At 44.2% G+C, this 26,228-nt stretch overlaps 1 protein-coding gene and 1 non-coding gene across 3 annotated transcripts in view; both read left to right on the top strand.

Moving 5' to 3' along the window:
* The first annotated feature begins 6,604 nt into the window (after positions 1-6,604).
* The window catches only part of SLC13A3 (solute carrier family 13 member 3), a 59,545-nt gene continuing 39,921 nt past the window's right edge, over positions 6,605-26,228 (top strand). The window contains exons 1-2 of one of the 2 annotated variants that reach the window (XM_063120385.1): positions 6,605-6,656; positions 24,656-24,921. In XM_063120385.1, coding sequence (XP_062976455.1) covers positions 24,686-24,921 — 236 coding nt within the window. In that variant the 5' untranslated portion in view covers positions 6,605-6,656; positions 24,656-24,685. Of the gene's footprint in view, positions 6,657-6,724; positions 6,883-24,655; positions 24,922-26,228 lie in introns of those variants that run through there. The other variant, XM_063120376.1, reaches the window with a different exon arrangement.
* On the top strand, positions 26,087-26,161 carry TRNAA-UGC (transfer RNA alanine (anticodon UGC)). Its single transcript has one exon. It is a non-coding gene; the product is annotated as a tRNA-Ala (tRNA).

The following is a 26,228-nucleotide window of genomic DNA, read 5'->3' as shown; positions in this document are numbered from 1 at the left end:
GACTGTTATCTATTCCATATATGCAATCTCTCAATTTGTTTTTGGCTCCTGATGTGGTGAAAATATCCAGTAGAAGGTTTTTAGAAGTTAGCAACTCTTGGCTTGATTTAGCCAAGCCACCCTTCTTCATTTGTTCCCTGAAGCAAAGCTTTTGGAGGTGGTCTTCTGGCATATCCAGGACCCTCTTATAATACACAGGGGCTGCCTTCTGAGCCCTGGCTTCTACAGGTACTACACCTGTCTCTGCTCTGAGGAAGGGAGCTGAGGTCCATAGAGGTACTGCCAGCAATGATCTCTGAAACTTATTTTGACAAACCTCCAACTCCTTCAAATTACCCCCCAGATCTCAATCCCATATTGGATTTGAGCAACTGCTTTTGTAAAAACCTTTAGTGCTGGACCCACCAATCTGCCTGCCCTGGAGTAGAAGAATTTCAGGATAACTCGAGTTGTCTTCTGTGCTGTTATTTTAATGTTCTGGAGTTGAATCTTCCAAAAACTTGTCTCATCAAACTATACACCCTGGTATTTGAAGGAGGAAATCTGATCTATCTTATTTCCACCTAGCTTCCAATTGTATCTGGGGGGACATTTACCAAAGACCAACATCTTGGATTTAGCGTAGTTAGTTCTGAGCTGTTTCATTTGGCAGAGATCATGAAGTTTGTTCAGACTTCTCTTCAGCCCGATTTTGTTCATGGATAGCAGTACCAAGTCATCTACATTGATTAATATTGCAACTTTACGGTTGCCTACTGTGGGAGGGAAGTGCTCTGGGCAATTTTACTCATTTACAATATCGTTAATGTAAAGATTGAACAGAAGGGGTGCTAGCAAACGGCCTTGTTTGATTCCTTTGGTTGAACAGATTTCTTTTGATAGACACCCACCTCTGCTGGCCCTTACCCTCATAGCTGTATTTGTATAAAGTTCCAGAATCAGGAACAGCAGTCTCTTATCAATATTTGTCACTGTGAGATTGTCCCACAATCGACTCCTATTAGTTAAATCAAAGGCTGAGGAGAAAAGTTGTGAAACGTTTATTAATTATACTAGTTTTCTGTCTTATACCTGGAGAGTATTCCCTCTAACCAGGGGTGGGAAATTATTTCAGGACTGGCTCTTTGCACATTATTCCCCCACCCCACCCCGTCTGCCTTGAGGCTTTTTGAATATATGCAGTTTCAGTTGATTTGGTCATGCCAGGTACTAGTCTGGTGTACATGACCTAAAGCTGCTGAGTAATCTCCTTTGTTAATGCCAAAATCTCTTGCCTTGGCTCCAGCCAACCTTCCTTAAACACACCATGTGTATGGCTGCCAATGTCATGGAGGGTGCAGGACCAGCCCTGCTGCTGAGCAGTCCGCAAATAGTAGTTTCCTAGCTTGGCAAAGAAGATAGAAGTACCTCTCCCCCTCCCCACATTCCTCTAGAAAACCCTCCACATAGCCTTTCTGCGATGGCTTGCAGGTCAAACTGGTACTTTATGAGGAAAACATAGCTGCTCCCCTAGTCCTTAGGATGGTTTGTCCAAGGGGTCCTGCTTTCCTTTTCATCTATACGCTGCACTCTCCCAAGCCTCTTGCATGACACTCCTGTGCAGGGTAGAGTCTTTTGCCTGCATAAGCATAACAGCACCAGTGGTTGCTATATTGCTCCACTGCAGAATTAGTCTAGGGTGACCATATGAAAAGGAGGACAGGGCTCATGTATTTTTAATCGTTGCATAGAAAAGGGAATGTTAGCACCTATCATTTGCCTGCATGCAGCACCTGGTGAAATTCCTTAGGAAAGGCATTTCAACCTTTTCGAATGGAGTGGTGGTGCTGGTGGGATGCACAAAAGCTGGGAAAACTACTACCAAGTAGGGGTGTGCACGCCCCCCCCCCGCTCCGCTTCACTTCCAGATCTGCGATTTGCGGATCGGGCTGCTCCGCCCCGCCCCCACTCCGCCTATGTCCACTCCGCTCCGCTCGGAGCTCCGGATCCGGATCAGAGCTCCGTTTCCCCCCCCCCCCCATAGGCTTGCATTAAGCTAAAAAAGTATACAACTTTTTTTCTGTTAAAGTTAGAAACCTCAAGTTTGGCACCATGACACCTCATGGAGGTATACACACGCACGCCAAGACTCAAGGCAATCCCATCATCCCCTGATTTTTGGGGAATTTATGAAAACCGGGCACCCCATTCATACCCCTTTCCATTCATACCCATTTCCTGGTGGAACCGCGGGCTCAATTGAAGACGCCGATGGACCGCGGACGGAGGCAGGTAAGAGAGAGGAGGGGGGTTACCGGGCCCTGCCGCCGTCGCCGCATGGGCGACAGCGAAAGCGGCAGGGCCCGGTAAACCCCACTTACCTTTCCGGCAGAGCTCCAGATCAAGGCGAAGGATCCGCCTTCACCTCGATCCTCTTCGCCACGCTCCGCCGGCCCCCCAATCCTCTTCGCCTCCGCCTTAAGGATAGGCGAAGCCCCCTGCTCCGCTCCTGCTTCTCCGGTCCGATTAGAAGCGGAGCACATCCCTACTACCAAGAGACTAGTGGGAGGGGGAAAGAGGGTCGCGCTAAGGGAAGGGGGGCATGGCTAGCTGCTGGGGAACCCCAAAGGCTGGATTTGCCCCCCTCCAGGCCCTGGGATTCTCCACTCCTGTTCTAAGGATTATGTGAAATGTTTTGGGCCCATAAAAGTGCTAACCAAGTGCTAAGACTGCATGTGTGTGACTACAGCTATGCTCTGGTAGGATACTTTAGAAGTGTAGTCAAGTGACTGGATATTGAGTCTTACTTTAAAAAAATAAATACCACTAGGGGAAAGCTAAGCAGGGGGCTGTGTTCACGGCGCTGAGTTGGTGTCATCTCGCTCCGAAATCCTGCAGCTTCCCTCTCCTGCAGTGGCGTCGGATAATCCTGATGGTGAGGAGGGAGCATGGGGTTTCCTGCAGCCATCCAGGTACCGGAGCCTCCCCCTGCCCACTTCCTAGTGGAAGACGACCAATCGCCAGTCACCTTCCACTGGGGTCTGCTCCTGGATGGGCCCCGGAGCAACATTAGACGGCAGAAGAGCCGTACTGACATCACTTTGATTGAAAAACTTGGGTTAGTCCCTTTTTCAATCTGCAGCTTTGCGGGAAAGCCCCACGGTGGCTGCAAAGCTGCGGTTGCATCGTATAACTGATGCAGTGCAGATCTGCAGCCACAGCGGGGCTTTTCCCACGTTTAGACAGCAACCAGGTTTTAGTCTGGTCAGTGGCTGGGAAAAGATTGCCTGAGATTGGAACACACATAAGTCGCACCAAGCTTAGGAAAGGAAAAGTGGGATCTACAATTATTTTAATAATGAAGAAAAGAATCATTTAAAGTTGTCCAGGGACACTTCTCATGGCATTGGTTTATGTACTGCAGTGTCAAAGTGCCATTAGGCTGGAAACTGCCATTGAAGCACAGAGAGATTGTGATTGTGTGTGTGTGTTCTGCAATGTTGTACTTGAAACACCCGAACAGGGAATTTGTTTGGGGGATGGTGTGGCATCCAGGCAAAGAATCTCAGCTTGTTTCATGTTTGAACAAAAAGGCATTTAAGACTGTTAAGAAAGGCTTGAAAATGTGAGGGCAATGCAGGTCAGAAGCCAAAGAGGAGAAGGGAAAGAACAGGGGAAGAGCAGGATTTCTAGAGGTCAGACGCTGAGCTATGAATAGCAGAAAGAAAATTAAATATGAAAATATGTATATGCAAATGTGCATAGTAAACACGTGGCAGAATCCAGGTTTTTTTTTAGCGCAGAATTTGAGTAAACAATTCTCTTCAGAAGCAACTCTACTGTGATGGTTGTAAGCCCTCAAACTCTGATATTCAGAGTACAGCTGAAGGACCATTCCCACTGCACCTGGATCCCCCTCTGAATCTCTACTCAATGGTCCCCTCAATTTGGTGCTTATTGCTTGAGACATTAGGGTGTGCCTGGGCACACCCCTTGCGTACCCCTATGCTCCCACCCCTAAGGACAGCCCTGTGTGTATTACTTCAGCTGTGAATCACACAACTATCCTTTCTGTTCTCTTTACCCTCTGCACCATGTTTTACAACTGCTTCTACATTCTTAATATGTTAGAACAACAAAACTATTTGCCAGTTTCTCTCTCTGATCATGCAGTTTTGCATTGTGAATTCAATTAAATCATAGTGCCATTATGACTACAGGAATAGAATGGAGTTTGTTTCTGCTGCTCTCTGGGTGTCATTTGCTCCCGCCCCCCCCCCCCCCCCGGGTTCTGGAACCTTAGACTCCAGTCCCAAAATCCAGGTCTAGGTGCACCATTAAATGTTTCCCTTGGAATTGAAATTGGGGGATAGGATGTTTGAATTTTCAGGGAGGAATGCTGAAAGGTCAGATCTTTCACCTTTCATTATGGTCAGGCAAAAAACAAGATGGTGCCCATCCACCCCCTTCTGATGTACAGAAGCCAACCAGACAGACTGCTGAATCTGACTTGAACAATTTTTGTGAACCACCCAGAGAGCTTCGGCTATTGGGCGATATAAAAATGTAATAAATAAATAAATAAACAAATAAAGACATCTGAACAACATTGTCCAAACCTAAAAACAGCAGAATAACCTCTTGTTTGGATTACTGCAATGTTATACATGGGGCTGCCTTTGAAAACGGCCCGGAAACTTCAGCTGGTACAAAACAGGGCAGCCCATTTACTAACAGGGACTGGCCAGCGAGACCACATCACGCCAGTCCTTTTACAACTTCATTGGCTGCCAGTCCAGGTCCAGGCCCCATTCAAAGTGCTGGTACTAACATTCAAAGCCTTAAATGGCTTGGGGCCAGGTTATTTGAAGGAACGCCTCCTCCCATATGTACCTGCCCGGACCTTAAGATCATCCACAAGGGCCCTTTTCCGTGAGCCCCTGTCAAAGGAAGTGAGGCAGGTGGCTATTAGGAGGAGGGCTTTCTCTGCTGTGGCACCCCGGTTGTGGAATAAGCTCCCCAGAGAGGTTCGCCTGGCACCTACACTGTATTCCTTCCGTCGCCAGCTGAAGATCTTTTATTTTCTAAGAATTTTAACACCTAATTTAACTTAAATTTAAACTTTGCTGTTTTAATTCTGTATTTTAATCTATATCAATTTCTGCTGTGTGGTTTTATCTTGCTTGTTCTTTTTATATTGTATTTTGCATTTGTGTTTTTTAGACTGTTGGTTGTTTTATTATGCTTTTCATGCTTTTAATTTTTGTGAACCATCCAGAGAGCTTCGGCTATTGGGCAGTATAAAAATGTAATAAAATAAATAAATAAATAGGTGGGGCGCTGGTCCTGAGTAGGCTGTATGGCACACACAACTGTCCTCTATCGCTCTCCTCTCCCTAGCATCCGCCCCCTGAGGCAACTGCCTCACTATAGGCCCAGCCCTACTGCCTTACCAAATGTGGGTTCAAGCTATATGGCACCAGTTTTTTTTAAAAAAATAATGAATGAAAAAAAAAGACAATTCATTTAATTTAACTTACATTTTAATTTGAGCGAGCCAGGTTTACATAGGTCTTGTTTTCCTGCAATTTTGCACACCTCTGTTCATGAACTTCTACAGCGCAGGGCATTCATTGACAAGCTCACAAGCACAGCATTGAATGTCAAAAAACCGTATTTGTTCACTGAGACGTTTGATTACATCTGTTTTGCCACATCTTCTAAACTTACATCTCTGTTTGTGTTCTCCCGTTTTATTGGTGATTTTATTATGTTTTATGCGCTGGATGATTTTATAATGAAAAGCGGATAATAAAACATTAAAAAAAACCTTTTTATGTGTTTTATTCCTTTTATCGTTTTGCCTTTGATTGTTCACTGCTCCTGAAACCTGTTTAGATGTGGAGCGGTATGTAAGTGTTGTAATAAATAAATAAACAAACAAACAATCAAACAAACGCCAATTCTCAGTGCCTTTTTTTGTATGCGCCTTGGTAGTTCCTGTCCTTCTGTTGATATAGTAGTTCATTCACCTGCTCAGGCAGAAGAAAGCGGCTGCTTTTAGTCTCAGGACATAAACACACGATCTCAACGAGGAAAAACGAAAGAATACGCGAGACGGTGGTTGTTGTGTTTGGAAGCCTCGCCAGAGATGAATTCCTACCTCGTATGTTGCAGGAATGGTCCCAAGATCGAGTCCAAATTAAACATTTCCCCAGCTAGACAACATGGCATCCGCCCAGTTGATATCTCTGTGTGCGTGTTTTGGGGGTGGCGGGTGTTCCAGAGAATTGGTGTGTGTGTGCGTGTGCGTGCGTGTACCCAAGGGGGCGTAGGCCGTAGGGAATGCCTCCGCGCCCTTCTCGCACAACGCGCGGCTGCCCAGCTTTTGGCATCCCGTTTCCTCCTTGCGGCCTCTGCGCACGGCGCCCGCCCGCAACCAAGTGGAGCGCCTTCGGGCTGCACGTGGTGCCGCAGCACCCTCGCGCTGCCTCCTTGATCTCCGGCTGCCTGCAGGGGGCCGGCCGGCCACGAGGAGGCCGCGCTTTAAGCCAGGAGGAGGACGCGGCTTCCTCTGCCCTGCTCTCGCCGGGATTTGAGGATGGAGCGGGAGGTGGGAGTCGGTCGAACGGGCGGGCTGCTTCTGCGAGCCCCGTGCTCCGTGCCGCCGCCCCCAGGTAAGAGTCCGGCCTCTTCCCCCCCCTTCCCCCTCCCTCTCTCGGGATAAAACAGCGGGCCCCGGCGACGCGGCCGGTCTCTCTCAAGCCGGTCCCTCTGGGTGCCTGTCCGGTTATGGCAGCGCTGGGAGCCTTAGTGAAGAAAGTGTGGAGTATTCGCCGCTACTTGGTGCTTCTCTGCACCCCGCTGGTGCTGCTGCCCATCCTCTTCAGCCTGCCCCCCAAGGTAACCCTTTGCCCCTCCCTCAGTGCTCATCACCATGGCTAGTCGTCAGGGGATTCATCCTTCTTCAGCGCCCGCTCCCCCCCCGCGCCCCTGGCTTTGTCATTTGCCCACCCCCCTCAAGAGACCCCCTGCCCACCACGGCTGCTTTTAGAGCTGCCATCTCCCCCCATCTTAAAACGCTCTGTGCCCACTCTGCAAAAGCCCTTAAAAAGACAAACACCACCCCACAGGTCATCACTTTCCTTCTTTGCAGCACTTCTGTGACAGGCAGAACTTCAACGGGTGCTGCTCTCTCCCATCACTGTGCTTAGCAACATAGGATACTACCTTATACTGAGTCATTGGTCACCTAACCCAGTCTTGTCTACACTGGCTGGCCGCAACTCTCCAGGGCAGGGCTTCAGGCAGGTCTTTTAGCAGCTCTTCTGTGACAGGCAGAACTTCAACGGGTGATGTCTTCCCCATCACTGTGCCTAATCCTTATACAGACTCATTGGTCCATCTAGCCCGGTCTTGTCCACACTGGCTGGCCACAGCTCTCCAGCGTTTCAGGCAGGATTCTTTCCTAGCCGTACGTGGCCTCTGTGCCTTCTAACTCTGATATTGTAGTTGTTAAAGGCACGGGTGGTGGTAGTGGGGGAAGTATTGTGTTACCCACTTTCTGTGGCACAACCTGGCACAAGTAAAACCCACCTATCCTTTATTTATTTATTTATTTATTTATTTATATCCCGCCTTTTCCCCAGTACTGAGACTCAGAGCCCCCTGTCCCATCAGGACCCCCCTCCCCACTAGGTCCCTGTCTTTTGTTCAGCCTTCACAGCTCGTTGAGTAACCGCTCTGCTTCCCTAGTAAGCACTCAGATAATTCCTTCGCTCTGCAATAGCCCAGAGACTATCTCCTTGACCTCTGCTGTTACTGCCTGCCCTTCTCATGCCCTGTCAAGATAACATCCTCTTTTCCTCTTTCGCTATTCTCTGCTTCCTGATACTGACTTATTTATGGTCCCAACCAAGTAATCCCTGCCATAGGTCTCTGCCCCATCTAGGCTCCCTTGAGTAATGTCTTGCCTTCTGTTCCCTGCACTTTGACTATTTGTAGGAGATTATCATGACCCCCTACCAAGTCTGGGTCTTTCTGGATCCAAGGTTGCCTCCCATTGATGGTTGAACTAAAAGATGCCTTTTATTGAATCAGACCATTGATCCATCTAGCCTAGTATTGTTGACACTGACTGGCAGTGACTTTCCACAGTTCCAGGCAGGAATTTTTCTAGCCCTGGAGATTCTAGGGATTGAAACAGGGACCTTCTCCGTGCATAGCTTGTTCTCTTCTGCCAAGCTATTAGCACTTCCCAGGCATTCCCTTTGGGAATGTGACCCAGATATTTCCTTTGCAGCTACTGCTACCTTATGCTCTTTCCAGCCATGGGAGCCTATGCCCATTGGCTAGGGATGTACGGATTTTCTAAAATCCATTCCGTCTACGTTTTGCGGCTTGTCAGGCGTCTTTCGTTTCATTGTCCGCTCATTGGCAGAACTGGATTTTTTGTACAAGCATTTCATTTGTTTGCAAATGTGGACTTGTGCTAATGTGGATTAGCGCAATTCCTCATTAATGCAAGTGTGTATTTGCAAACAAATGAAACTGTGCAGCCTCCCCCAAAGTAAAAGAAATGTAATAATACATTTAGAAATGTAAATGATAGAAATGTAATAAACAAATAAATAAATAAATGAAAAAGCCAGTCCATGATACTCAGAAAAAGCTGGTCCGCTGCAGAATGCGTAGATTGGATTCATAGAAATCTGATCTCATTTGAATCCGTTCTTGATTTCTCCAATTTTCCTACCATTCTCCTTGAGGGAATACACAAGCCAGTCCCATGCCCACCTGCAGGGTCGCCTGCTTCCTTCAGCTCCTGAAGTGTCTTTCCTGGTCAAGAAAACTCCCACTCTGCAGGAAAATGCAGTCTTTTCCCCACACCAAGGGACCACCTCCTCTTGCTTTCTGCCCCTTCCTTTCAGTCCATTACTGGAATTGTATGGCATCTGCCACAAGTAAACTTTTTTAGTTCCCCCTTCCCCACTGGCTCTCTCCTCAAAACTAAATTGTCATTCTCCTTAGGAAATAATCTTCCTGCCACTTTAAAAAAAACCTGTTTGTTTTCTACATGTGAGTAGACATTGTCTTCTCAACCCTAGGGAAAATTTCCCACCTTTTGAAAGGCCCTTCAGAAAAGCACCTCCCTACTTACACAAGCAACCTGTAGCTTTCCCCAAAACTATACCCCCCCTAAAAATATACCTGCATATTCCCTTGCTTTTCTTCCATTTCCAATAGCTGGATGCCTTTATTTTGTGAGATTGTCTCTTAATTCGGAGTCCTCTTAATCCAGAGTATTTCTGTAGAACAGTTTTCCCCAACCTGGTGTGCTCTAGATGTTTTGGACTACAACTCCCAACATTCTTAACCATTGGCTGTGGTTGACGGGAGTTGAAATACAAAACATCTGGACAGCACCAGATCATGGTAGGCTGCCAGAGAAGAATAATGCCTACCCCAAGCTACTGGAAAATACTCCATTCCGTTTTGAAGCATAAAAATCTCAGATCTGGATGGCATCCTCCTTACAAAGCTAGTCTTACGAAGCTTCAAGAGTTGCCTCTCATTCATGTCACAAGGAAATTATTTGTTTTACTGGAGAATTTCCCAAGGCTTTGCTACTGCTTGTCCTCCTTTTTTCTGGTTCTCTAAGCTATCCAGACCAATAAAATGCGCTAACTCACTAATTCTTTGTCTCAGTCTTCTACTTTGAAAACACATCCCTTCGCAGCCTGCAGGCAGGTGCTCATTCACAGAGGGTGTGCGAGATGTACTGTGCACCAAAAATTAGCAGCCCAGTCCTGTACATGTTTACTTGGGAGTAAGTTCCCCTATGTCAAGTGGGGTTTGCCACCTTGGGAAGTATGGATAGGTCTGCAGCCTAAGCCTGTAATCCTATGCATACTTTCTTCTACGTAAACATGATGAGGCTGTCAGACCGTTTTCTAAGCAATCCCCTTAAACATTTCCTAAATCTTGACACTCCAGGTTGCCTTGGGAAGTAGTAGAGGCTTTAATTGCAGTTATGTTTATTTAGCTGTTGCAATAATATTTGTTAATAGTACATATTAATGTGCAGGTATCTGTATGGGAACTAGTATTTTAGTAAAGAATCAATGAGGGGAATGGTTCGGACACTTCTTCCAAATACTAGAATGGTACACCTTCTTTTTCTTGTCTTGCCAAGTTCTGATTGAGGCTTTCAAAGCTGTATTCATTGGCCCGGAAGAGACTAGGAACTAGGACACACAGTTCCCAGTCTCCAGCAATATATGCGTTTTCTTTCTTGTGGTGTCTGCAGTTCCAGCCTCTACATAAGTTACGGGATGGTTTTTTTCTCAGAGGGTCTATAACGCTGTGCAATGGAGCTCAGGACCACTGATTCTCAGGCAATGAGCTTCCAACTGTGTATGTGCATCTAGAGTGTTCCTGCATATGTACAGGGCGCTTGCTTTATAGCATTTTTATACTCCTCCAATTTCAACCTCATCCATCAGACATACCAGCCATAAAGAAACATTCCCCCTCTACAACAAGAATTGGATTGTTTCTGTCTTAAATCACTGGAACCCCCTACTTAAGTTCCCCTTGTCTATTGCTCTGGTTGTTTGGCAGGACTATAAAGACTCACTGGAAATGATAATTAAAGTATATCATTCAACTCAACAAATGTGAAGATGGCATTGCTGTTTTTATTTCCAAGAAAACTGGTCGGTGAAGCTTTTATCAGCCTTGCTTTCCTGCCAGATTTTCTCTAACTCTGCACAAATATGTGTGCATACCAAACTAAAATGGATAGAGGAAGGTAGGAGGGTATTTATCATTTGGCCCTTCATCTGCAATTTATTTTGATTACTTTCCACAATAGTCTAGCTAGAAAAAGTTGCAATATGCCCTTTTCTCATTTTACCCTCTGAGAAACCAGAGAGATGATGATTTAACACAGCTTGGATTTGAATCTGGCCCATCTATCTCCAAGCCTTATGTCAGATCCAACGCATAATGCGGCATTTTTTTGGCAGTCTGCCTGTGAAACCTTCCTTACCCCTGTGACTGAAGCAAGGTAGTCATTTGAGGTATATTCTGTTGCTAAGGCCAAAGCAGACATGATGTTAAATGCATCTTTGCATGGATCCTTTTGGGTTCTTTGAGAATGTAGTTTATAAATTGTTGTAAATCGCCCAGAGAGCTTTGGCTATGGGGTTGTATAGAAATAATAATAGTAATAGTAATAGTAATAGTAATAATAATAATAATAATAATAATAATAGTAGTAGTAGTAGTAGTATTTGAAAAGGTGCAGAAAATGGCAACTAGAATTACCAGAGGTAGTGGTGTCATGGAGCATCTTTTCTATGAAGAAAGGCTGCAAGGATTGGGGATTTTCTAGTTTAGAGAGAAGGTAACTAAGGAAGGACATGATTGAGGCTTATAAAATATTGCTTGGTGTAGTGAAAATGGATGGAGAGATGTTTTTCTTTGCCTCTCATAATAACAGAACTTGGGGTCATCCAAATAACTTGTTTGGCAGGAGATTCAGGACAGACAAAAGTTCTTCTTTGCACAACGTGCATTTAATGTATGGAATTTGCTGCCACAAGATGTGATGATAGTCACTAGCTGTCCAGCCTCAGGGTGCTTCTAAATTATCAGCAACAAGAGGACAGTGCCATTGCAGTGGTGCTTTTTCTCCCTACTGCTTGTGGGGTGTTTCCCAGGGACATCTGGCTGGTCACTTGTGGGCAACAGGGGCCTGGACTACATGGACTTTGATTTGATCCTCCAGGCTCTTCTTATGTTCTTACGGTTCAGTTATTAAAAATGAATGGGAAAATAGTATCCCAGTCAACTTGTATTGGATGTAGGTTGGTCACTTACTCATAGCTAAAAACGAGTCATCAGAAAAAGAGGACACAGGTTTTCATAAAATCTGCATATGCTAATTAATTTGTATAGATGCAAATTTGGCAATATTTACTACAATTTAAATAGTACAGTACATCTTAGTCTCAAAATAGTGGGGAACTGTGACCAGATGAGCTGTGTGCCTGCTCAGTCCTCTTGTCCAGGAGCGAACTGTTGATGGGCAATGTCAAGGGCACCCACTGGGCCATAGCTCAGTGTGATAGAGCACTTGCATAGCATGCAGAAGGTCCCAGGTTCAGTCCCCAGCTTCTCCAGGTAGGGCAAGGAAAGAATCCTGCCTGAAACCCTGGGGAGCCACTGCCAGTCAGTGTCAACAATACTGGGCTAGATGGACCAATGGTTTGACTCAGGTATCTTCCTAGATTCCTATGCTCTTATTCACCTTTAAACCAACCTTGGACTGGAGAGCCCTTCAGGTAAGATGCCTTCTGAGCAAGGATGGTCAAGTAGGACACATGACCTCCAATTTGGATGTTATGTTGCTCAGCGTACAAGAATACAAAGGTGTATGGGGATTCACTTCACCTAAGGCAGCAATAAACCTTGAGCCAGTTCTGACTGGAGGAAACATATATAAATGTTATAATATAAATAAATAAAAGTGAGGGGAGTGGGCACTGATGGAGAGAGATGAGAGGGGGTGCTTAAAATACATGTGTGTAATGAAAGTGTTGTGGATTCCCACAGAGCATAGTTACTCACCATATCTACTTTGGGGCTGCCTTTCTGTAAATCGACCTTCCCTCAACATTGTGCTCTCCCGGATGTCTTAGACTACAACTCCCAGCATGCTGGGTCCAGTCTGGCTGAGGCATGCTGGGAGTTGCAGTCCAAGACATCTGGAGGGCCCAATGTTGGGAAGGCTGCTTTGATAAAGACAATGGTATCGTCAATGTTCGAGCAAGGCAGCTTTGTAAAGTTTCATTTGATATTGCCACATGTTGTTCCCGCCTTGATCCAGAGGGAGAGGCGGGTAAGAAGTATTTTTTTAAATTGTTATTATTATTTAGAATGGAAGGGCTCCTTTAAAGGTTTTGTATTCATAATTCCTTCTTTGAATATTTGTTTGGGTAATTTTAAGTGCACATGTAATGTTTCATTTGGTTCAAAGAATAAAAACAGGATTACGCAACATACATTTAATTCCTTTTGGGAGCTTGTAAATATCTCATTATATTAGGTTGTTGTGCCTACGCTAAATGAACAAACAACTTTATTAGTTTTTAATGCCTTTTGAAGACGACGCTGTTCTGAGCCCATGTATTTAAGGGAAAAAAGCGATGGGTTGTCTTCTAAATGCAGAATATTCTCATTAAAAGGAACTCCTCTTTCTGATCAATCATAGTCAGTATATTCATCATGTTGTATATTTTCTTTTGAGCTTATGCATTTTTATTATTATTATTATTATTTTTGCATATGAGCGTTTGGGTATATCTTATGCTGTATCATACGGGATTTTGTCTGCACTGGTTGCAACCTGCCAAGCTGAATGTGACTGACAGGACATATATGGTGATCCCAAGGACTCAGTAAATTGACTGCTTGGGAGACGGACCACAAAAACAGGGCAGGGAGTTCTCAATGGCAAGATACTGTAGGTGACTGGTAGGTTGCATTTGGCTTGCTGAGTCCCAGGTTGTGCAAACTTGCATTACAGAAAATTGCATTATAACATTCATGTAGCATATTCGTTAATCGAGCCTCATGTCCAAACCAGTCCAATATGGAAACAGACCTTGAGACAATATGTCTGAAAAGCATAGAAAATCAATGCTACTCAAATTATTTAGCGAGGCTTTCTGACCTGCTTCCCTTGGATTGCCCTCCGAAGCTCCATAACATGATTCCCCATGTATTGTTCATGTATGCCTGGTATAATGAACTTCTCCTGCATCCAAGCAAGTATGGTGGCACCCATATGGGCCCTGCCATGATGGTTTAAATGTGATGGCCATTTGTTTTGCAACATACATGTGCAGCAGCATCCCGGGGCAATATGGTTTAAGGACTGGTGTTGGGAGGGGAGATCCAAGGCCAAATGCTCAGTCAACATGGGTGATCTTGGGCAAGTCGCTATCTCTCAGTCTAACCTACCTCACAGGGTTGTTCTGAAGATAAAATATTGGGGAGGAAGAGCCATGTATGCTGCTTGGAGTTCTTTGGAGAAAAGGAGGGATGAAATGCAATCAGCCATGAGCCAGCTTGGCAAGTTTGCGGTTGCTCTCAGGCTAGCTGTTGAGGGTATGGATCTTCATGGTTATTAAGATCAGCAGGAAAGGCCCTTTTGAAGATACCCTCAGTTGCACAGGCCTGCACAGGCCTTTCTCCTATGTAGCTCCCAAACTCCAGAACATCTTCTTTGGCATCGCGACTGGTCAATACTTTCAGGAAGGGGGTCAAGATGCATCTTTTTAACGTTTAAAATTGTTGCTATGGTTCTTAAGGTTGATTTTGATGGCTTACTATATTTTCATTTGATGATGGTTTATATTCTCTGGACCCTTTGTAAACCCTGTTGGCTGGCTTCAAGTAGGCAGCATAGAAATACAGTCGTGGTGCAATCCTATGCGTTGTGCCCTCTGATCCTGAAGGCTTTTGATTATCCAGCGCGGAGTGAAGGAAGCAGTTTCCTCCTCTTTGTCCTCCTTTTCGTAATTTTTTTTCTAGATGAGCCTCTGAGCCCATGTATATTTGTTTTTAATATTTACTGTTTTTAACTTTTGTAAACCACCCAGAGAGCTTCGGCTATGGGCAATAAATAAATAAGTAAATAAATAAAGTAGAGTAGTAGTGGTGCTGGGGCTCATGCAGGAGAGGCTTGAGGATTTCTCTCCTCGACTCTTCCCTCCCTGCCTACCTCAACACCCCCTTTCAGGCCTCTCAGGTCTACCGAAGCTGCTTTTGCAAATAAAGGCATTGTGGTTCTTTCCATGATGGCTGTGAGGAGGCAGGGGCAGGAATCGGAATTTAGAGTCCCCGTTCTAAGGCTGTAGCAATGTTTTGAAAGGACGCTTTGAGGAATCCTATGGTCCCAAGGATGCACTCCAGGGACCATAGGATTGTTCTCTAAATAAATAATACAAGCAAGAAGGATTGTTGTAGATCACAAGCTGAATATGAGCCAACAGTGCAATATGGCTGCAAGAAAGGCAAATGCTATTTTGGGCTGCATTAATAGAAGTATAGCTTCCAAATCATGTGAGGTACTGGTTCCTCTCTATTCGGCCCTGGTTAGCCCTCATCTAGAGTATTGCGTCCAGTTCTGGTCTCCACAATTCAAGAAGGAGGCAGACAAGCTGGAGCGTGTTCAGAGGAGGGCAACCAGGATGATCAGGGGTCTGGAAACAAAGCCCTATGAAGAGAGACTGAAAGAACTGGGCATGTTTAGCCTGGAGAAGAGAAGACTGAGGGGAGACATGATAGCACTCTTCAAATACTTAAAAGGTTGTCACACAGAGAAGGGCCAGGATCTCTTCTTGATCATCCCAGAATGCAGGACAAGAAATAATGGGCTGGCCATTGAAAAAACTTCCTGACTGTTAGAGCGGTACAACAATGGAACCAATTACCTAGGGCGGTCATGGGCTCTGCCTAACTAGAGGCCTTCAAGAGTCAGCTGGACAACATACTGTAGGTTGCTGGTTGGTTGCTTTAAGGTGGATTCCTGCATCGAGCAGGGAGTTGGACTCGATGGCCTTATAAGCCCCTTCCAACTCTACTATTCTATCATTCTGCGAATTCACCCACTGGCACTTATCCATACCTAAGATGATTATACAGGGCATGTCAATTAACAGCATTATCTGGCTTTGTCTGCTACACTGACAAGCTTCCCCTTTTCTTCTTCTTTTTTACTCTTCACTGGGCAAAACTGCTCATTTGTCATGGCTATCCCTTTGCAGCTGCTTCACCTGTGGTGTCCCCTGTTCTTCCATCCTTCTAATGGAGGCGTAGGGATGTAGCTCAATGGTAGAGCATATTCCTTTTACGTAGAAGGATTAAATCCAGTGGAGACCAGTGACTCTGATTATGATGACGATGATGATGATACTACTACTACTACTACTAATATAGTTCTTACCCACCTGTCCCTCTGGATTGAGGCAGGGCTGTGAATATCCTCTGGGTTTCACTCACAGCTCTAAAGGAGCTATCTAAGGTACAAAGCAAAGCACCTGGGATATCTCTTTTAGAGCTCTGACTGAAACCCGGAGTGGATTCACCACCCCACTGACATCAGCTGATTAAATCTCTGACATCTCCAAGTAGGGTTTAGAAAGACTCCTGCCAGAAACCCCAGAAACTCCAGTCATCATTCACAATCCTTAGCTAGATGCACCAGTGGTCCAACTTGAAATGTTCCTAAGGTTTCCCATGTTCCTAATGTTGTCACATGCACACACACACATGTATTTCCACCCCTTGACACTGTAGAGAATCCACCATAGTATGATTCTTTTCTCACAGCTATGTGGTATCAACTGTAGCTGGCTACTTTGCCGATATAGAATGCGTGGAAGGAAGAACCCAAACGTACTTCTCTGCTAGATATATAGAACAGGTCCCTTTGAGGAGGGAATTAATACGATTCTATGGGTTAAAATCAAACTGGGAGAAAGTGAAGTTTCTCTTTGTGTACTTCACAGTCTGTTATAACTGTAAAGCAGCCTTGTTCAACCTGGTGGCCTCCAGATGTGTTGGACCACAACCCCCATGATGGCTGGAGATGATGGGAGTTGTATTCCAATTCCAATAGATTGGGAGGGAACCAGGTTGGGGAAAAGTTGCTGTAGAGTATATGAAATAATCCATTGCGTAGATTTATACTATCCCAATATTTTATTTGTGCTTAGAATAAACAGATTTCTTTGGACTGGAAAAGAAAAATGGCTTCTTCTTCTTCTTCTTCTTCTTCTTTTGGCAGCCACAGATGCTTGTTTGTTGTTCCTATGTGGGATTAGGCTCTGGCGCTGAGATGTGTGCCTTAGTTTGTTCTGCAAGGCTCAGCCCAGCAGGTTGCTGCAGGGAAAATGGGACAGGTTACATTTTTAACAGCATCTTGGAAAATGCCACGAGGTCAGGAGAGGTGAAATCACAGCAGGCAAGGGCGATTCATGCGGTTGTTGGATTCTGAGCAGCATACCAGCAGGAAAGGAAGCTTGTGCAATAAACATGCATTTCTATGTTTCAAAGAGATCTAAGTTAGAGGTGGGAGAGTAGAATTTCCACCAACTAGTTCTAGAACCAATTCACAGCAGGAGTAAAAACAATAACAACAACATACTTAATTCAGTAGATTCACTAGAACTCAAGTTTTCATGCTGTGTACCAGATGCGGCTGTGTTTTGAATTTTTTCCACTACTGTACCTATACTGGCAGGTAGACTGTGCTTTGATAAGAACGTAAAAAGAGCCCTGCTGGATCAGACCAAAGGCCTATCTGCTCCAGCATTTGGTTTCACACAGTGGCCAACCACATGCCTCTGGGAAGGCCACTAGTCAGACATGAAGGCAGTAGCCTTTTCCTGTTGTTGCTCCCAGCAACAGAGGCAGCTTCTGAGACTGGAGGCTGCATGTAGTAGTCATGTCTTGTTTCCACTGAAAAACATAAACTCTGTTCATTTTGTCTAATCCTTTTTTTGATGTCATGTAAGCTAGTCATCACATCTTGTAAGTTAACTATTGTGCTGTGTGAAGAAGTACTTCCACTTGCCTGCCCTGAATCTCCTGCTGGTTGGCCCCGTTGGGTGACCCCAGGTTTTTGGAATAATGAATCCACCACATGTCACCATGGATGCCACCTCAGAAGAAGCATTGCCTTTGGTGTGCATCTCAGGTGTATTTGTAGACAGAATGAGGGGGGGAGGGACGACCCTAGGGCGGCTACTTATTGCTGAAAAAGAGAAAATGCATCTCCCAAAAGGAGGAGAAAAGATGACAGCAATTTGCAGATGCTAATTTATATCTATAGATGCAAATTTAGAAATGATGGCAATAATTTAAATATAAATAAAACAGTGGGGAAGACTGACCGGGTGACCTGGTGCCTGTTGCTCAGTCTGATGTGAATTGTGGATGGGCAACTTCAAAGCCTCCAGCTAGCCTTTCTCATGGTTCTTTATCTTTAAGCCAGGCTTAGACTGGTCAGCCCTTCAAACAGAGGACTGTCCTTCATCAGATCTTTAACTAGAGGACAGTCCTCTCTATATTAGGACCCATAGCTAAGCTACCCTAACCCATCAGACAGCATTATCTTTGCCAGCCTGTTCCCCTGAAGGCAATCACCTGTTTCAAAAAGTTAGACAAACAGCTGGTTTTTTTTGGTGCTCTAACAGCCAATAACATCATAGGAAAGGGTCCTTTGCCTGGATAGGGTCTGTGAGGTAATGTACTAATCCTTTCTTAAAAGTTGCAATTCACAGTTTTCTTTGGAAGTCTCTTCCTCCCTCCCTCCCTCCCTCTGTCTCTTTAAACCTGTGCTTTGCATGAGAAAAGGTCACCTGTGCTTCTGTATCCCATGTTTGGCTGCTGCTGAATGCTTTAGCTTTGGAGCAGAAGAAGCCACCCCTCTTGGTGTATGGCAAATCATTGCAAGAGGAGCAGGCAGGGCAGAAGGGGGCATGTTCTTGGCAGGGACACGGGGGCCATTTTTAATGAGGTGTGCAAAGAGCTTGTCACTACACCTTCTAATGAGCTCTGTGCCGGACGTACTCAAGCTTGTAACAGGTGGCAGCAGCAGTGCTGTTGGCAGTTCTTCTCAGTAGGGTCTGAGCCATCATCCAAGGCGAGGTTGCAAAAGGGTTGGAAGCTAATGAATTTTCATCCGGGGCATAAGAAAGTATTTCCCTATCTGTTAACTGGAAGTTACTTAGGGAGTACTATCTTCTGTCGACACCCCCACAGCTCTTTACGGCACGTGGCAACTTGGAAGAGTATACATCTGAGGAAGTCTGAAATGAAATGACGAAACGGGAAAAGATAACCGGAATCCTGTTATAATTAATAATACAGTATATCAATAATAGTTAGTCTGTTGTTATATTTTATTGTCAAGGTATCATAAGAAGCAACTATTTGCCTTATGTTTGGTCATCTTTATAATTTTGTATGTTTGAAATGTTCTATTTGATATAACTATATAAAATAGAAGTCATTATTTTGACTCTGTATACCAACACTGTCTGACTGTATTGTTAAAATCGTTACACAGTTGTGTGCCTGTTGGCATTCCTGATATTTGGTTGTTTCTGTAGAAGAGTAGGGCCTTTCAGACTTATTTTCTGACTCTGGAAGGATTTCTCATGAAATGTGGGACATGAGAAAGGAAAGAAGAAAGAAGGTGAAAGAAGAAAAGGAAGAAGGATAGTATAGTAGAGGAAAGAGAGGAGCAGCTGTAGGCAGTGTTGACTGGATGATGGAAGGAAGGACACCCCCCCCCGAATTCTTTGCAAAATTCCTAGATTCCAGATTCCCTGGGCTCCAAAGTTCAATGAAATATGCCTTAACCTACTAAGACCCTTTTCAGACAGCATGACACGCTAAGCCATGGTGGTTAATCAATTTGAGCATCATTATTATTATTATTATTATTATTATTATTATTATTATTATTTATATCCTGCCTTTTCCCCAGTACTGGGACTCAAGGCGGTTTACAAGATTAAACATGTACAATTAAAACATATAAATATAAATTACAAAAGTTAAAATAGAATTAAACCTACAGTATAATTCCAAAAGCCTGCTGAAACAAAAAATGGTTTTGCCTGCCTCCGAAACTGTAGCACAGAGGGAGCCAGCCTAGCTTCCCAGGGAAGGGAGTTCCAGAGCCTTGGAGCGGCCACCGAGAAGGCCCTCTCCCACGTACCCATCAGGCGTGCCTGGGACGTTGGTGGGACTGAGAGAAGGGCCTCCCCAGAAGACCTGAGCCATAGAAGGCTTTATAGGTGATAACCAGCACTTTGAATTGTGCCCGGAAACAGTCTGGAAGCCAATGAAGCTGTTTTAACAGGGAAGTTGTATGCTCCCTGTAACCAGCCCTGGTCAACAATCTGGCTGCAGCTCTTTGAACCAGCTGAAGTTTCCAAACAGTCTTCAAAGGCAGTCCCACGTAGAGCGTGTTACAGTAATCCAAATGGGATGTAACTAAGGCATGTGTCACCGTGGCCAAGTCCGACAATTCAAGGAATGGGCACAGTTGGCTCACACTAGCTTTAACTGTGCAAATGTACTCCTGGCCACCGCTGAAACCTGGGCCGAAACCTTGAGAACACCCAAGCTGCAAACTTTTGTCTTCAGGGGGAGTGTAATCCCATCCAGCACAAGCTGAATCCCTATTCCCTGATCTGCCTTTCGACTGACCAAGAACACCTCTGTCTTGTCAGGATTAAGCTTCAATTTGTTTGCCTTTTAACAATTTGTTTGTTAACCTTTTAACCTGGAAGGCAGCATGATGGCTGGCATGTCGGGGGCTGCACCCATGCGTACACACTCTCTCAAGCGTAGGCAGGCACAGTCAAACACAGGCACGCATTCTCAAGTACACACGCACTCTCAAGCATACGCACACATCAGCTTCTGTGAGCCCCGGCTCCGCTACATCACTGTTGACAGCATACCAATAGTGCAGCCGCTTCTGTAAGAATATAGTTGCATGAATGTTTCAAGTCAAACTTGTTTGGCCATATCCAGGTATAATGATTCCTGGGCCAGAATTTTAAGGTGAAGGGAGATTTTTGCAACTTCCCTATAAGCAATCTTGGAGAGTGGCCATATCTCAGTGTTAGAGCACCTGTTTTATATGCAGAAGGTTCCAAGTTCAATTCCTGGTTAACAGGAGCTTCCCACCCCTAATAAAATCGTTGCTTCAGCGTCCTGAAACATAACTTTTCTATTTGCGCACAATAGTAAACAATATTGAACTACAGTGACCGTTGGTGTAATTTAGTATAAAGCAGCTGCATATGTTCAGTCTCAGGCCTGAAAGGTAGTGATCTTTCCTCTAGAAAACCATGCTTTTTAATCGGTTGAGTTTAATCAGTTGAGTTTAATCGGTATTCTCACAGCGTGCTAGAGTTGACAGTATGTAGCAAATGCTTACACTAGCATATTTTCCAAATCCATTGTTAGAATTTTAGCTTTCTATTCTGTTTTTGTCACGTGATAAATTGAATGCATATTGAGCAGTATTTTAATTTAAAATCAAAAAATCTTATTGGTGGGGAACTACCTTTGAATTATACACTGGCAACTAGATGTGTAAATGTAAAAATATGTGTCCCAGAAATGACAGAGGAGGGCATGTTAAGATTTCAAAAACAATTTAATGAGGTAAACATAACTGCATATTTTTACCTCAGAAACATGAGAGGATTTCATAGAACATGGAGACAGGGTCTGCTAGAGTGTCCATGTGCCCTACATTAGAGAGAGCATTCCTCTGTTTGAAGGCATTCTCTGTTTGAAGGATTGCCCAGTCAAAGTCTGGTTCAAAGATAAAGAACCATAGGGATGGAGAACAGCGGCCTTGACCTTGGTCATCAACAGCAGCACCTGGAGAGTAGATTGAACAGGCACACAGGTAGAGATGTAAAATTTCCAGAAATTTTGAAGCTATGGAAAACCCCCAGGTTTTTTCTGTTTTTTGTTTTTTGTTGTTGTTGTTTTTTTGAAAAAACCGAAAATTTTCAGAAAAATTGTAATAATGCAATCTTAGCACTTTTTACAGATTGAGTTACTTCAGGAACATAAAATGTAATTATGTCCAAGTTGGTTTGGGATAAAATTATTATATTTGGTATATTAAAACTAGTGTATTCAAACAATTATTACAACTTTAATTTACTTTTTTTTTACTTTTTTGGGGTAACAAATGGAGCTACAAGCTCCTGAACTGTTAGGAATGCCTGAACTGTAAGGAACCGCTTTGGTTCTGCCAGTTTATGAGAAGCAGGCAAAATTTTTTAAAAAACAACAACTGAAGAAACCACCAACATTAAGGACAAAGAAAATTATTTATGTCTCCGCTAGTCCTCCAGCGTCAAGACAAAAAGCCCCCATTCCCATAAAAAGAACTGAGAAAAATGGGGGGGGGGACCATGATTCAATGAATATACATGAAATTTAATCAGACTCATTTTCTGCCCTATAGCTATCACTACCACTTTCAGTCTGCTTCAGTGTCAGTGCTGCCCCCTAGAGGCAGAAATGCATCTTCCTCTTGCATTTGAGAGTTGTAGTCTCAGTTTGCAACCTAGGACTTGCTTGTCCTTGGTGCACAGACATTGTAATAATCTCATACTGTACAGTTTTTAGAAATCATTTGGAGAAGTAAATATCTGAACACCTTGTCTTAAACATTTTATTCATCATGCTAAAATAAAACATCCCGTAATCTGTTTTTTCTTCATTTTTTTTCAATTTTTCCAATTTTTTGGAAAAAAGCACAAAAAAGGCTTCGAAAAAAACGGAAAAAAACCATTTTTTTCTGAATTTTTCCGGGTTTTTTTTCCAGGCCTTCACATCTCTACACACAGGTCATCTTGTTGTAGTCTTCCCCACTGTAGTGAGATCTATTGTACTTCTATTTAAACTACAGCAATTATTTCTAAATTTGCATCTATACATATAATTTAGCATATGAGAATTTTATGCAAATCTATATTCTTTTTCAGCCTCCCTTTTGATGATACATTTCCTAGAGGACGTTGCTATTTAGAGGCTACCTACAGACATTAGCCAGGAATGCGGTATCTGGAATGGGAAGGGTTATGTAAGGCCATAGCTAGATGGGGCAAAATCACGGGGCGATCCCTGGGATCGTCCCTGTGCGTCCACATGACACACAGGGGATTCTGGGATCAGGGAGGAATGATCCCTCCCTTGCCCCGGGATCTCACCCTACCCTTTGAGCCCGGTTTTTCTGCGGTCCTGGGCTGAGCCTGAGACTATGGAATGTGTGGCCGGGTGTTGCGGTTTGTCTCGGTTCCTCACGAGGAGCCGAGACCTGCGCAGCAGTGGGGGAAGCGGGGAAAATAAGGTTTTTTCAAAAAAAAAACCCCTACCTTTTGTGCACAAGCGCTCATGCGCATCTTCCCCTTTAAAAAAAAAAACTAAAATGGTGGGCGCGTCGCCTCTCCCTCTGATTTCATTGCGCAGCGCGTATAAACAGAGGGGGTATCTCGCGATAAAAATATCGCAAGATCTTCACCCCTCCATTGTGTATTAACAGGTAAGTCTAGCTAAGGCCTCTGTCTCCTGGTAACCACTCTCCTGGTTGTTTGAAGGCCCTGTGGGATGTATATACAGCTAGCCCTCCAGACTGTGAGTTTATTTCGCCTGTAAACTGATGGCTTAATGAACATTGCTTCTGTGTTTGAACGAAGACAAATTCCTTCAGTTGTGCCTCTTCAGTAAAGGGCTAGTTTCAGTTTTAAGAATCAGATTGTGCATTGTCTGTGAAACTCACCCCACCCCCCACTACTGTGTTGTTTTATCATTCCAATTCATTTCAGTGGGTTTTGTATGCTTTAGAATATCTGATTGATTGAGCCACTGTCCCATGTTTGGGCTCACTTTCCCATAAGTGGGTTTTACCCAATAACTATCAGCTTAGTTTCACTTTCTATGTTAGAGATGCAAAGTTATGGAGGAAAACCCCTGAAACAATAATATCCTGGTCTCCTTCCTCCTTTGTCAGAATAGAGATGATTGTGTAAAGAATGCCTTATGTAATGGGGGGAAACATTTCTTAGTTGGCAATCATTACATGGTTAGAAAATTAACCCAATCACAAGACTCATAAGCAACTTTGTATTTATGAACAAAAATGATTTGAACTTTAATCAAATGAGATAATGATTTATTCTCCAAAAATAATTCAGAGGCTAGGTTGAAATTCGGTGGTGGTTGCTATAGAACACAGTGAGGCAGTTGTGAAGCTTGCTGGGGACGGAGGAAGGTGGTCAACAAAGGATGCTGTCTTCATCTCTCTTTCATTTCCATGGCAACTGGTGCACTTTGACCATATCCGCCACATGGGCACGCAGAACATGGACTTTGGTTTTCTAGAGCTTTACCTTAAAGGTGCAAGGCAGGAAATTAGGTTCCTTCGCTACATGTATTGTATTTGCATTGTACACGTGTGTTTAGAAATCCAAAGTTGGAACAGGAATGGCACCTGAATGAGTAGGCCATTGGTCAAGTCTCAGCACAAGTCTGTTATTTGAATTCCCTATGATATGTTGGTATAGCTAGTCCTCAAACCTTTAGGATTCTTTTGCTCGTGTAAAGATGATGGTCCCGTGAATGTTGCTTCTGCATTTGAATGCAGAGAAATTGTTTCATGTACCTGCAGACCGCATTGTTGATGGTGTGAACATAGAAAGAGGCGGTTGCAGTGGCTGCTCAACAATGGTGGAACTCCTGTGTCCTTCCTCTGCTGAAAATCTTTGTGGGCTCTTTCCATTGTTGCTCGCCTTGATCCTTAGAGATGAGGCTAGTCATAAATCGAAATAAATAAACCAAGCTGTCCTTGGGCAAATAGTTGTGTACGCCTTAAGTCTCTATTCATAAAAGAAAGAGATAGAAAGAATTGAAAAACTGGTAACCTACATTGTGGTGTTGTTATTGGAATAGATAAGGCTATGAAAATAAGTATTGAAAAGGACTTTGCACATTTTCAAGTACTGTGGCAATTGTTTATAATATTATCACCTTTTCTCATTTGATTTCATTGCAGGAAGGGAAATGTCTCTACGTAATTCTGGTGATGGCTATATACTGGTGCACCGAAGCCCTGCCGTTGTCCGTGACGGCTCTTCTTCCCATAGTTCTCTTCCCCTTCCTTGGGGTCCTCCCAGCTAGCAAAGTTTGTCCTCAGTATTTTTTAGAAACCAACTTCCTCTTCCTGAGTGGCTTAATTATGGCAGCTGCCATTGAAGAGTGGAATCTGCATCGTAGGATTGCGCTGAGGATCCTTATGCTAGTGGGAGTCCAGCCGGCCAGGTAATTGATGAAATAACCATGCTTGTGCTTAACTTTGTGTCCAAAAGCAGAGAATAAGGGACTGACCACAATGTTAGAAGGATCTGTCACCTAAGGAAACAATTAGGGCTGTGCAAGCCTCGGGCCTCAGATTCGGAAATCCGAATAACGGAGGCCATTTCATGGCGGATCCGCCATTTTCTTGCACAGCCCTAGCCCCCCATACAGCCTACAACTCCCAGCATGCAGTGCCTGGGAGGGCTGAACTTACCAGGGCCCAGGAGCAGAGGGAATACAGGAAATAGCTGCCACCATCCGCGGGTCCTCTTTGAAATCGGCTGCTTCCCAGGCCGATCGGCTGCTGCTGCCTCAATCAGGAAGTCTCCATTGACCCTACGTGACTTCCGCAGGTGCCCTACAGCTGCCTGTTTCAAACTGAAAGAAGGGGTGAGGAACTCCATTGAAACAGGCAGCTGTAGGGCACCTGCAGAAGTCACGTGGACCCCTCCAGGGTCAATGGAGTCTTCCTGATTGAGGCAGGAGCAGCCAATCGGCCTGGGAAGCAGCCGATTGCACGGAGGACATGGGGATGGTGGCAGCTATTTCCTGCGGTATTTTTTGACAGATCCTTGGTTTATATTTATTCCATATTCTTAAAACAGCACGTCTCACATAATGATTATTAAATTCTACGTATTATTTCTGAAAGCAAAAGAAAGGTTATTTTCCTACTTGTGTGATTGCAATATTCCACTACAACACAGTGTCACCTAGAGGTTATGTAGCAGAAAAGCAGGACAAGAAAAGCTCTTTGTGTAGAGATCGGATCTCAATTCTGTGATGAAACAATTAGATTCAGTGATTAACAGCCTTGTGTAGAAAAGCTCTGTGACTCCACCAGTCCTTTCTCTCAACTTCATCCACTGTGGCATGTCAGACTCTTTTTTTTTTTAGGCTTAGTATCTAAAGGTGTAGGCACTGTTTCTTGGCCTGGGGCAGTGCCAGGTATCAGTAAAGTGTTGAGACATGGGTCTTAGATTGCAGTCTTAATTCTTATTTGGAAAGAATTAAGGCTGCACTCCTATATAATTGTCTTGGAGTAATTTTGTAGGATTTACTTCTGAGTAGACATCCATAAGTTTGCACTGTATGAGTATGATTAAATTTGCTATCCTAACTTACTTAGGGAGGGGTCATGGCTCAGTGGTAGAGCATCTGCTTTGCATGCAGAAGGGCCCAGGTTCGATCCCTGGCATCTCCAGGTGGAGCACGAAAAACTTCTGCCTGAAACCCTGGAGAGCTGCTGCTAGACAGTGTCAGCAGTACTG

The sequence above is a fragment of the Elgaria multicarinata genome, chromosome 1 (genome assembly GCF_023053635.1).
Source record: "Elgaria multicarinata webbii isolate HBS135686 ecotype San Diego chromosome 1, rElgMul1.1.pri, whole genome shotgun sequence".
NCBI classification, from domain to species: domain Eukaryota; kingdom Metazoa; phylum Chordata; class Lepidosauria; order Squamata; family Anguidae; genus Elgaria; species Elgaria multicarinata.
Note: the sequence above shows the minus strand (reverse complement) of the source record. Positions and strands in the feature narration are given on the sequence as shown.